We start from the raw sequence: 13,135 nt of genomic DNA, 5'->3' as shown, positions 1-13,135 counted from the left end.
CGAGGCGGGGCGGGGCGGGGCGGGGGGGGGGGGGGGAGGGGGCACGCAGAGCAGCACACACACAACACCCAGACAGACCCAGGCAGCAGGACAGGATTGACAAACGCAAGCCAGAATATCCGATACCCACCAGCAGCAAATCAAAACCAGCAAGAAGCTGCAACCAGCAGCGCACGCAGGGGCCAGCGCTGCTGGTTGTAGCTAAAAATATTATTCTGCCAAACAAAATTCCCTGGCCTAAACTGTTTTATTGAAGGAAATTATTTTTGAGGTGTGACTACATTAGAAAAGATTAGCTTCAGAGTCAGTGATGTGCTTGAAATGATTAATTTCACAAAAGGCCAATTATCTCAGCTTCTAGAAAAAAATTGCTTTTTTTGGATGAATCAAGCTATCTTCTCCGGCTCATAACTAAAGAACGGAAAATGGGATCAATAAACTTTTTTTTGCAGATGATAGAATAGAGTCTCATCGTTCTTTGTGCGTGTTCAGTGTTTACATAGTAATATCACACAATATTCTGTGGGCCTCGAGAAATCACTGAAAACGCTCTGAAACTCTGGCACTGGGAGCGTCCGTTCTCCAAAAGTGGCTGGCACTCAATGAGTTAAGCTTAACCCAAAATCACAAATGAGAATGAGGGGGTCCCCGGTATATTTTCGATCTTGTAAGGGGTCCTTGGCTGAAAAATATTTGAGAACCTCTGGATTAGATGACATCAGTATAGATTTCCTTCATGTTGATGCACCAAAAAAAAAAAAAAAAAAAAATTAAGATTGTTCACAAGTCCCAAACCTCAAGTCTCAAGTTTTTGAGGACGAGTCTCAAGTCAAGTCTCAAGTCATTGTGGGTGAGACTTAAGTGCGACTCAAGTCCAAGTCCCCATCTCTGCTCCCTGTTTAACAACAGCACCTGCAGCATATCTGCTTTCACTGGTGGAGTCCATGAACAACATCCAGCTGATGGCCAAGGTTATATAAGCAGTGAGCTCAGACCGGGTTCAACAACCCGCTATTTGATTTCCAATAGAATAATAAAAAAAGACTACACATAGACCCTACAAAGCACTTCACAGCTGATTATGCATGTATGATTTGATCTGAGAAATAGATTATTATTATGGCAGTGAGAGATTGACAGCTGTGGGAAATAACCCACAGCTCAGCTGAGAGAGGGTGACATCATCTCCATTCTGGGCCACAGCCTTTCCAATGCAGGGGGTAAGAAGGAACAATGGCGCTCTATCTGGTGAAATCCCAAGCAGGCTCTCTCTCTGTCTGCCTGTGTCTCTCTCCCCCAGCTTCTTTCCCACTTCCTGTGAATGAATAATAGCCGCTATTTTAGACGTTACTGGGGAAGTGGATGCACTTGAGATATCCTCATAATAGCTGCATCGGAAAGTAGATGACAAAACGTTCGTGGAGGTGAGTGCGTCTTGTGAGTCAGATGTGTTGGAGTCAAGCTATTGGTTTCAGTGAGTCGGGGCTTTATGTGAACTAGATGGACTTTGCTCAGGAGTAAAACAGTGATGATCTGATATGGACAACAAACACGTGGTTAAAGGTGCAAAACAGAAGAGGGGTGGATCTGGTCAGGAGCATCTCTGACTGTTAGGAGTGCACACAGTAAACAACTAAAGCCAACAAAGATGTCAAAAAGCCACAGTTTATTTCTAGGCTGTACAAACGTATATAGCCTAACTAACGACACTGTTTTGGGTTATTATTATATTAGGCTAGTAACCATAATACAATCCTGAATGGCTTGATTTCTTCAACAAATGTCCCTCCATCACTGCTGGTGGTTCAATATGAGGAGAGGAGGACAGCCAGCAGGTTGTATCCTTCAGATCCCTCCTCCATCATTTGTTTTTGGTGGTGACAAATTTGGTCTCTATTGAAAATGCACAGAAAATATAAAATAACTAGGCATCTCCTAGGTTTCCTAGGATTCCTAGGCTCGCCTGCACAGGCGAGCCCGCCCTGCAGCTCGCCGAGCTGGCCCTGCAGCTCGCATACACAGCTCTAATGCTGAGCGGCCTCGCCCACATCTCGGCAAAATGTTATTGCCCTTACGTTTACATGTGCGCGGTGGGTCTGTGTGCCCCTTAAGTTTACATCCATCAGTTTTATGACATCACTGAGGACATCATCAGTGTCTTATGACATCACTGATGACATCATCAGTGATGTCACAATGCTGATGATGTCACAATGCACAATTGCTCAAGTGACATCACTTATGACATAATTGATTTATGACATCACTGATGACATCATCATCAAAATTTTAAACAGAACAGAAAACAGAGCCCACATTGCCAAATGTATAGAGATAGATAGATGGATCTATTCAATAATAAGCACAGCAGACTGACAAAGAAAATCAGTATAGTTAGTTAAGTATTATGGAACATGGACTTAATTTGGCACTGCAAGTTTATCATGACAATAATTTATGTGGGACAGTTACACCAAAACCATATTGTTTTACAGATAATGGCTTAGCCTACTGGCTTTTCTATTATGTTTAGAAATACTTTTTCTATTCATTCAAACGAGTTGGCAGGTGACGTCAGTGCTCTACTCATTCTCATGCAGCGGTCTATGTGTTGCCTTTAGGTACTGTCGGAAATATTATGCTTACTGCTAGTTTAGTTGTCAACATAGGCTGGGAAAGTGGGAAGTTTATATGTCACCAACAAGGAGTTAGCCCATCTGCAGTTCAGTGTGTAGGGAAGGTAAACGTTTTCCCATAGGATATGAATTCAGCAGTATTTCCGATCAAAAGCACTTGTCTGGATACCAGGCTACTTGAACGACAAGTCGCATTTACGACGTCGAGTAATACAATTACGAGCTCAGGGGGGAGCACCTGAACGCAGCACTAGGTCCTGTGCTGAAGCCAGCAGGCAGACAGGAGTGCGCTGCAGCCGGGAGCAGGAGAGAGACACCGACAGTCAGACAAACAGAGAGAGAGAGAGAGAGGACTGACTGCTCACTGTATCGGATACTTCTACCTAATCTGCGTTATTCTGCCCAGGAGATGAAACCCGCATTTTAATCGCGCCAAACATAATCCTAGCCCAAGATGACGGTGGATTTTGAAGAATGTATCAAAGATTCACCCCGGTTTAGGTAAGGACATTATCAACCCAATCAGTATCCTAATCTGCTCGCTGAACTGTTGAATGCCATTTCAAAACGGAGTAGGCTACCGCCGGTAGCCTAACGTTACAGTATAATATAAGATATATGTCTGTAGTGTCAGCCACTCTGTAACGTTTATTGATATATTTCAGTCTTGTCGTTGCTACTGAGACTGCAATCTTATTCATGTCATGCGTGTCGTTGCATGTTGTTGCATATCGGAATACGTTGCGATAATTGTTCTTAAATCTTAATTGCCTTAATAGCAATCAATGGTGTCTAAATCAGTCAGATTTATAAGCAAGTGACGTTTTCACAGCATCCTCAAGCCAGCTATTAAACCCAGCAGGCGTGGGGCTGTGCTGTGTGCAGCAGAGCAGAGCCACATGAGTTGGTTCTCACATGGACTGTGACTGTGACTAATGGAGAGCTTCCTCGCAGGAGACATGTATGGCATGTATGTAGGCTCCATCATGTGTGAATCATCATCAGCTTCTTTCAGCAGCAGCTGGCCTCACAAATCATCTGTTGTTGGCGCACACATGGTCAAAAATGTTGCATTGCTTTTGAGTTTTCCCTAGTGGGGCTTTTATATTGACAGCCTGCTTGGCAGTGATGATAGTGTCCATCTGTTTAAAGGAGAACTGTAACCTGTAACAAGACACCCCCCCCCCCCCCCCCCAATCCTAATCCAAAGAAAATGATTAATTTAGTGCAGTGGTTCTCAAAGTGGGGACCCAGGGGTTCTTGAGGGGGTTCCAGGGGGTCCCCAGAAAAAAAGGGGAATCATTTATTTGAACTATAATTCCGTCCATAAGTAACACATTGACAGTGTATGTTTTGGTCATGGGTTTCATACACTTTCTGTAATAAAACATCTAAAATCTAAAATCTTATCAGATGGGGGACCCTCGGGCAAAATCTTGTGGTCTAATTTGTGTCAGTTTAGGGGTCGTTGACGTGGAAACAGTTTGAGAACCTCTGATTTCCTGTCATGATTTGTGGCAGAGATTCATTCCTCTTACCTCTGAATTGACTTCCCTTTTTGATGAACTGCACTGATACGCTCACAAAGGAGTCAGTTCAAACAGTGTCTGTATAGAGAGCCAAAGTCAAACGCCACTTCCTGCTTCAGCACTGTACCAGAGATTTTCATCCGCCACTTATTTTCCCATAGACATTTCGTAAAATGCTTATAAAAATTGTTGTACTTGGTCAAACCAAACGGTTCAGATATATTTAGAAACAGGAGAGACCGCATAACATTTCACTCAGACCAAAACGTAAGGAAATTGCGGATTTTAAGAAATATTTTTTCGATGTTTTTTTTTAAGGTTTTGGTCTGAGTGAAATATTCTACGGTCTCTCCCGATTCTCAATATATCTGAACCATTTGGGTCGACGAAGTAAAACAATTTTTACAAGCATTTTACGAAATGTCTATGGGGAAAATAAATGGCGGATGAAAATCTCTGGTACAGTGCTGAAGCAGGAAGTGACGTTCCACTTTGGCTCTCTATAGGCCAACACCAGTGGATCAGAGGGAAGTGAAGGACCCCTGTGCACCAAAGGTTAGATAAATAGGGCAGGAATTCCTCTACACCCACGTCTCTTCCCCCGCAGACCCCCAGCCCTCTCTGCTGTCTCTCCGGCTGTGTGGGGTGTCCCAACGCCTGCCTGCTAAGCCTGGCCCCTTTTACATATATATGTGTGTGTGTGTGTGTGTGTGTGTGTGTGTGTGTGTGTGTGTGTGTGTGTGTGTGTGTGTGTGTGCGTGTGTGCGCGTGTGTGTGCGTGTGTGCGCGCACTCCCAGAGATAGCATCTCTGTTCCAAATCAAAGACTTCCAGACTTGGCAGGAGCACCTTAATGACTGCCATCTGGGCTGGAGGAGAGACAGGCACCTCGCTCTCTCAGCGAGCGACGGCTATTTTACACAAAACCTCTCCTTCCATGTTTTATATGCAAAGCAGGCCAGACTACAGTGAGGGCGAGCTGCTCACTACCAACCACCTTATTATTAACCCATTATGGAGAGATCTGAAATTCTCCCGACGTTCCCTGAAGTGTCCCACTCTGCGCTCTCCTGAAACTCGAATAAAGCGATCTCTTATCTGGCCGGGGGGCTGTGTCGTGGAATGAAAATAAGGTTCCTCATATGCTGTTGGGTCAAAGCTATCTCACCGGGCTGACAAGGATCAAACGCTCATGGAGGACGAGGTGTTGTTGCTGTGTTCCTTATCCAGATTGTTGAAAGGGGCTAGAAGACACCGAACGAGAGCGAGTAGTAACGACAGCATGTCGTTCTTCTCGCTGAACACGCTTTTTGAGTGAGCGTTCAGACTGCGGCGCCTTTGTGCAGCTAAAAGCAGTTTGCGAGTGTTATGTAACCCGTCCTGGAGGTGCTGGATGCATGACTGGGAGGAAGAAGAGAGGAACGTTGAGACTAGGCTTTTCCAGTTTGACACCCCGCGTCCCACATGTGTGAAACCATGCGGGAAATCCCATTCTGCCTGATGACCTCTCAAATGTGCCATGTTGTTGTTGGACGACTACGTCTTATGAGCTTACAGACCACTTTCACGACCCAGTATTCTGCCCAAGCCATGCAATAAAATCCCCCCAAGACTTTGGTATATGTTTATATATTTATATATGTTCGGTTGCTGCCCTCCTCTCCTTCCTTTCTTTCAAGCGGTCCTAGAATAACGCTGTTGTCTGACTTTCCAGTCTCCGTGTAATTCGCGTTACCGATGACAAAACAAAATAGCATGTGTGTGTGTGAGCTCAGCTGACCACTGCGCCCGAACACCACTTTGTGCGTCCCTTCAATTTTCCCTCCCCGATGTTTAGTCTGAGTCTCTATGGCGACTCCTCCTCGACGCGGACAGATGTGTGAGACGGCAAAACCAGGAGTCGGATGCGCTCCGGCTCCACATCTGTTTTGAGAAAAGCGGTCCCGTAATGATTACACGGCCGCAGGAATCCATGTGTTTGTGTTTGCCTCGGCTCAACATTGGCAACATGTTAAACGTTTGAGCTGCGCTCTCCCCGCCGACACGCTAATTTGAGGTCGCACTCCGCGTGCTGTCAGAGGATAATATTGTGAGTTGGTCCCTCACTCTCACTTAGGAACCGAGATCTCACTCGACAGCCCCCATCATGACGAGCTATTATTACAAGAAACGCTTAGAACGGCGATAACTTTAGCGCTGCTGCTGCATCCAAAGATTATATGCTTCCTGACCGCTCCATTGGTCCGGTCATGGTTTCCTGTCTGACCGTTACTTCCCGGGCCTCGAGGTTTCGCGTTGCATTTAAATCCACTCTTAAGACGAGCGAAACCGCTGTAAATGCCTCTAGTGTTTTAAGCGAAGCTGGAGAGGCTAGTGTGTTAACGCCGCCCTTTGCCATTTGGCGGGACTTGTGGCGTCCTCGAGGATCCGCTCCCCCCCCCCCGTGTCCTAACAGTCCTTCAGCAGAATATGGCTATTGTACAGGGAGCGGTTGGGCTTCCGCCCGAGAGACAGTCTCTTTTCACAGAGTCTGAATGGCCCAGGGCGGTGTGGCTACGATGATCCTTGCCTCCCATGCATGTGAACAGCTGGGGGGCGCGGTGCTGATGTGTGGTTGCCTTCATGCTGAGGGGGCTTGTGTCATTGACTCATACTGAAGCTTTCCCTGTACTGGCAGAGAGGATAGCCCGGGGAATCCAAGTCCAGTGACCTTTGACCCCCATGGTGCTTATTGCTTGTGTGTCCCCTCCAGCGTCTGTGGGAGAATGACTGCATGGATGACCCAAAGTCACATGACTAGAGGGGGGGGGGGGGGGGGGGGAGCATGTCAGATTCCAGGCGATGGCTGCCACACAGGAATGCAGAGCATGTAGCGTAAATGTCTTGCTCTGTGATGTGAGAGATGAGAAAACACATGCGACTGCATAGAGCATGTGTGAGTTTAAAATAATCCCCCTTCTGCATTTTGGTTGGTCCCAATAAACGGATCTCTAATATATATACACGGTGCTGCCTGCAACCGACGTTTGATTTGTTGCGTTAGCGGAAAAAGTGTTGACCCCATTTCGATCAGAACAAAATGGTGAAAATGTAAAGCCAGCTCTGTCTGTGATGGTTGCATTCCTCTTTCGTCACGGTGACTGGTTTCCTCAGTTCATCTGCATCCAACTTGATTTAGATAAAGGCTGCACCAAAATCATGGGGTTCACTTAGCTATCCATTTGAGACCTTTTCAAAGGTCTTTTTTTGGCCAAATCAAATATGGATTGGGTAAAGTTTGACAATTGGTTTGATCTCCATTTTTGCTGGTTTACATGGTTGGTTTACATGGTTTTTGCTCTTCAAGAGAGAACGCTGGACTGGAGGGACAGTAGCACACTCGTTTGGATTCTTCTCGTTTGGATTTCAAAATGACCCCTACTCATCTGTTTCCTTCTTGGTGTGGAAGGTGGGGTTAGTTTAGGTGACCTCATGCGTAATCCAGGTTTACCGAAACACACTTGTTGCCAAGCCTGCTTGGCCACCTTGACTTGAGGATGGGCTCTGTTCCTGCTCATGCTTCTCAGCTCCTGGCAGTCATACACAAGGTTGGGTGCACACAGCAGTTTCAGTGAGTACCAAGAATATCTCCCTCGCAGTGTAAGCGGAGGCCTTCACGGCACGCTAGGGGTCGAGCCGAATTCCCGACATTGGGTTCATCTCGGTTCACGGTTGTGACTTGTGTGACAGTCGGTCCCGGCTGAGCGTGCGTTGCGTTGGGAGGACATTTGTTTGTCTTCCTGGAAGATCAGCATCTCCAGCTGCATGGAGCTGGAAGGGATTTCTGCTGTGTGGCTTTATTGCTTCTGCTCTATTTCATACTGACCTCTTTCCGTTTTGAATCTGTGTCAGCTGCCCTTCTGTTCAGCCAACAGCGCTCCTCCTCCCCACACTGTGACTTTGGGCCAGCGAGGGGTGACATCAATCTGGCCACTGTCACATCACATCACATCTCCCAGGGTGGCAGTAACTCCATCTTATACAGTACGTCTACACAGCAGTGTTCCTCATACAAACTGTGTTCAGTGAGTTTAAGCTCCTCCAAGCAGATCTGAATCAGATCTGATCTGCTATCGTCCCCTCCCACTCATGAGTGAGTTTGTTCTGCTCTTTTAATTTTCATCCGTGTCCTCCTTGATTTGAATGACTGGTGGGCAGCTCCATGGGCGCCGGGCCCGCAGGCATTCCCACCACCTTGTTAAGGGGGCGTCGGCGAGCGAGCGCTCTGTGCACCGGAGCTCACAACAACTCCAGGTAATGAAAGCGACAGGGATTAACGGCAGCGGTGTGCGGTTTGATGGCAGCCTGTCTTAATCAGGGATTAGCCCACATTCCTCTGCTCAATCCCTGGACGGCCAGGTGTCACACCTGCAAGCTAAACGCCCGACTGGTGTCACCCTGATGTGTGTGTGGGGGGGGGGAGGAAGGCTGTCAGCTGATCTAACGGTACCCAGGGCGGTGTCATCTGATCTAACGGTACACAGGGCGGTGTCATCAGCTGATCTAACGGTACCCAGGGCGGTGTCATCAGCTGATCTAACGGTACACAGGGCGGTGTCATCGGCTGATCTAACGGCATACAGGGCGGTGTCATCGGCTGATCTAACGGTACACAGGGCGGTGTCATCAGCTGATCTAACGGGTACACAGGGCGGTGTCATCAGCTGATCTAACGGGTACACAGGGCGGTGTCATCAGCTGATTTAACGGTACACAGGGCGGTGTCATCAGCTGATCTAACGGTACACAGGGCGGTGTCATCAGCTGATCTAACGTTATACAGGGCGGTGTCATCGGCTGATCTAACGGGTACACAGGGCGGTGTCATCAGCTGATCTAACGTTACACAGGGCGGTGTCATCGGCTGATCTAACGGTACACAGGGCGGTGTCATCAGCTGATCTAACGGTACACAGGGCGGTGTCATCAGTTGATCTAACGGGTACACAGGGCGGTGTCATCAGCTGATCTAACGGTACACAGGGCGGTGTCATCAGCTGATTTAACGGTACACAGGGCGGTGTCATCAGCTGATCTAACGGTACACAGGGCGGTGTCATCGGCTGATCTAACGGTACACAGGGCGGTGTCATCGGCTGATCTAACAGTACACAGGGCGGTGTCATCAGCTGATTTAACGGTACACAGGGCGGTGTCATCAGCTGATCTAACGGTACACAGGGCGGTGTCATCAGTTGATCTAACGGTACACAGGGCGGTGTCATCGGCTGATCTAACGGTACACAGGGCGGTGTCATCGGCTGATCTAACGGTACACAGGGCAGTGTCATCAGCTGATCTAACGGTACACAGGGCGGTGTCATCGGCTGATCTAACGGTCCACAGGGCGGTGTCATCAGTTGATCTAACGGTCCACAGGGCGGTGTCATCAGCTGATCTAACGGTACACAGGGCGGTGTCATCAGTTGATCTAACGGTACACAGGGCGGTGTCATCAGTTGATCTAACGGTACACAGGGTGGTGTCATCAGCTGATCTAACGGTACACAGGGCGGTGTCATCAGCTGATCTAACGGTACACAGGGCGGTGTCAGCAGCTGATCTAACGGCATACAGGGCGGTGTCATTTCTTTAACCGCCACATATGCACAGTGGTGTCGGCCCCTTGCCGAGAAGCCATAAGTACCATTAGTGTTATTGCGAGCGAAAGGAAAAGCTTTCATCTTTCCAGAACGAGACGAGATGAAGGGCTTTTGCCAGTTGGAGCCTCAGAGCTCACCGGGATCCTTCCCAAGTAATGTAGGGCAGCCGTTGGAAGGGCGCCTCTGATTGATTATTTAAGTGTTGGAAGGATGTCCTGAGGAGAAGGGAAGAATGTGTGTCTCCTCAGCCAACACAGAAGAACCAAAAGCAACGTGTGATGATGGCCAAAGGCCCTGAGAAAGACCTCAGGAAGCAAGCTGCTGCAGTGCATGGAGCTGGATTCATTACAGTTTAGGTAGGGAATTGGAACAGACGTGAGTACCGTATGTATGTAGTCAGTCTAATGATACCCTTTTGAAATTTAAAAAACAGCAATACCCTGTAATATTAAAAAAATATATATATCAGTTTAAAAGTTTGAGGTATAATGGCCATGGGCGGAGTTAATGGGGGGGCCAGGCCCCCACAGTAGTAAAAAAAAAAAAAAATTGCTCACCATTATGAATCTCCATCTCACTGTCTGGCTTTAAATCCACTTTGACAAGCATCACAGGTATCTCTTTGCTAAAGCTGTGACAGGGGGGCCTCTGACAGGGCCTTGCTGCAGCCGCCCCCTCCCTCTGGAATGCCCTCCCCAGTCACATCTGACAGGCCAAAACTCATTGTCTTTCATACTCATTATGTCATCTTTCCAAAAAAGCCTTCAAAACCCACCTTTTCACTGTTGCTTTTGACCTATAAGCAACAGTGAACAGTGAAGCGCTGTAATATACATTACATTACTAAACATACAATGAGTATTAATGTTCTGTAATTCTACTCATATTCTAATATTTCTTATATTTCCATTCTTATACTTATTAAACAATAATTAGAGAGAGACCATGATGATGCCAGCCTTAAAATGAGATATTCCTCTAAATCTGGCTTTAAACGGGCAAAGTTTCAAATGTAAAACGGCCAAAAAAAAAATCGCCGGCACATCTGACTCCTGCAGAAGTGCCCCCCCCCAAAGCTAAAAGTCAATCTCCGCCTATGATAATGGCTTGAACATGTGCATGAGTACTTACTGTACTCTACAAAGTCACAGAGCAATCCATTAATTCTAGCTTCCTGCGATGTCACATTAGGTAGCTAGCATATAAATAGCTTTTATATCCAGGCAGGAAGTTAATTGGTGATTACATGAATGGAGATTAAACCCTGGTGGTGAAGTGCTGTGGCACACCGAGATGATGTCATCGATAAGCCTTTTGTGTCGGACGGGGGGGGGGGGGGGGGGGGGGGACTCTCCGCGTGAGCCCCGGCTGCCCCCCACCCCCCCTCTCATTTAATTTGAATGAATAGCGAGACGTCTCTCACACACACACACACACACACAGAAAAGATCCGCGCAAAGAAGCAGGCCGCTGCATTCTGAACACGGTGCTCATCAACTTGTATAGAACATCTAGACATCCTGAGAGGTGACAAAGACCTGGGGTTCGCGCCAGCTAGCGCCCACAGCGAGCTGCTTCTGTCAGCGAGTGTGTGAACAGTTTATCAAGTGCGGCCAAATCTAATCGCCAAAAAAACCGCATGGCTCTCTCTCTCTCTCTCTCCGCTCGATTCCGGTTGTCTCTCTCTCTTTCTTTCACCCCGGTCATCCGGTCGGTGTTGCCTGCCTGCCTGCCTGCCTGCCACAGGTTGCTGCCGCCGCCTGCTGTGTTGCAGACTTTGAATCAGCACTATGGTAACACCCCCGGAGCCTGAGACGATGGAGGGGTTTTGTAGTGAAATTGGCATTAGTATTCCTCTCACGACCCAGGCTGAATGAAACCAACGATGAATAATGTGAAGCTGGGGGAGATAGAAAACAGAGGGCGAGTATAACACGCTGGAACACACCGAATGGATTTCTCCACCCTGATCCATCTAAGCCTTTTATAGTCTTTACTTCACAGTATATATGGTTGAATAATACAATTACCCCCCCGAGCTCGCGGCACTTTGTTTTCCCTAGCAGATTGGATTTTTGGTCATCTCTAAAAACCAAACATCTGATCTCAATTTGAGCTTAGTTATCAGATGTCTCGTACTGTTTTGGGAAGAGAAAATCCACTTTCCTTTCCCTCCCCCTTGATATGTATCAGAAGGGCTCCAATTTCGGGCCGGAGCCGGAGCCAAGCATGTGCTCTGCTGCCATGGGATCATGAAGAAGCAGGGGGAGCACGCGGGGACATCTGGACGCATCAGCAGCAGCACAACACATATTTGTCTCGCAGGCATCTGATAATATAGAGAGGCAAAGTGACCGCCTACTTCCTGCTTCAGCACTGTGCCAGAGATTTTCATCCGCCATTTATTTTCCCATAGACAGTTTGTAAAATGCTTATAAAAAATAGTTGTACTTGTTCAAACCAAACGGTTCAGATATATTTAGAATGGGGAGAGACCATAGAACATTTCCCTCGGACCAAAAAACAACAACAGAAAAAATATTTTATTTAAATTTTTTACGTTTTGGTCAGAGTGAAATGTGATGTGGTCTCTCTCCTGTCTCTAAATATATCTGAACCGTTTGGTTTGAACAAGTAAAACAAATTTTATAAGCATTTCACGAAATGTCTATGGGGAAAATAAATGGCGGATGAAAATCTCTGGTACAGTGCTGAAGCAGGAAGTGACGTTTCACTTTGGCTCTCTCTATAGTCAGTCCAGTCGGCACATTGGCCCGGAAAATTTCGATTCTGTGAAATATTAGGGAAGAGACCACACGGTTGTACCGGGCCGGGGGCGAACAACAGGTTGCTGGAATGGAACCCCTAATATTTGGATTGGTATCATCTGTGAACCTTGAACCCTTGCTGACCCGCGCAGAGGGAGTTAAGCCCCGGGCTGCAACGTGACTCGGTGGCGTGGAGGGCTGCTGGTTATGCCTTGTCAAATGGAATATAATTCTGAGTTAATATAAATAGTGGGACTAATGTCCCCGGTGGATTATCCGTACTGTGCAGAGCAGAGCTTTCAGATTTACTACAGGAAGGCTCGGCGTAATAGGGCGAGCGAGGCAGCGATGCAGTTGTTCCCTTCCTCTCTCTCTCTCCCTCCCTCTTTCTCTCTCTCCCCCTCTCTCTCTCTCTACTCTGAGCAGTCGTCGTTTGTTGATTTCAAATTCACATGATCAAATTAATTGCTTCAATAGCCTGCGTTGTTTCAAATTGCGCTGCTTCATCTCTCTCTCTCCCTGTCTCTCACTCCCTCTCTCTCCCTCTATCTCTCTCTCCCT

The 13,135-nt window shown here is 47.3% G+C and overlaps 1 protein-coding gene across 4 annotated transcripts in view; it reads left to right on the top strand.

Annotated features, from left to right (window-relative positions):
- Nucleotides 1-3,067: 3,067 nt before the first annotated feature.
- Nucleotides 3,068-13,135, top strand: part of acap3a (ArfGAP with coiled-coil, ankyrin repeat and PH domains 3a) — a gene marked incomplete at its 3' end in the record, with an annotated part of 84,319 nt that continues 74,251 nt past the window's right edge. For all 4 annotated transcript variants that reach the window (XM_083656658.1, XM_083656656.1, XM_083656655.1 and 1 more), the window contains exon 1: nt 3,068-3,137. In XM_083656658.1, coding sequence (XP_083512784.1) covers nt 3,091-3,137 — 47 coding nt within the window. In that variant the 5' untranslated portion in view covers nt 3,068-3,090. The remainder of the gene's footprint in view (nt 3,138-13,135) is intronic.

The sequence above is a fragment of the Poromitra crassiceps genome (genome assembly GCF_964638095.1).
Source record: "Poromitra crassiceps genome assembly, chromosome: 20".
NCBI classification, from domain to species: Eukaryota; Metazoa; Chordata; class Actinopteri; order Beryciformes; family Melamphaidae; genus Poromitra; species Poromitra crassiceps.
This window is presented reverse-complemented; position numbering and strand designations above follow the sequence as displayed.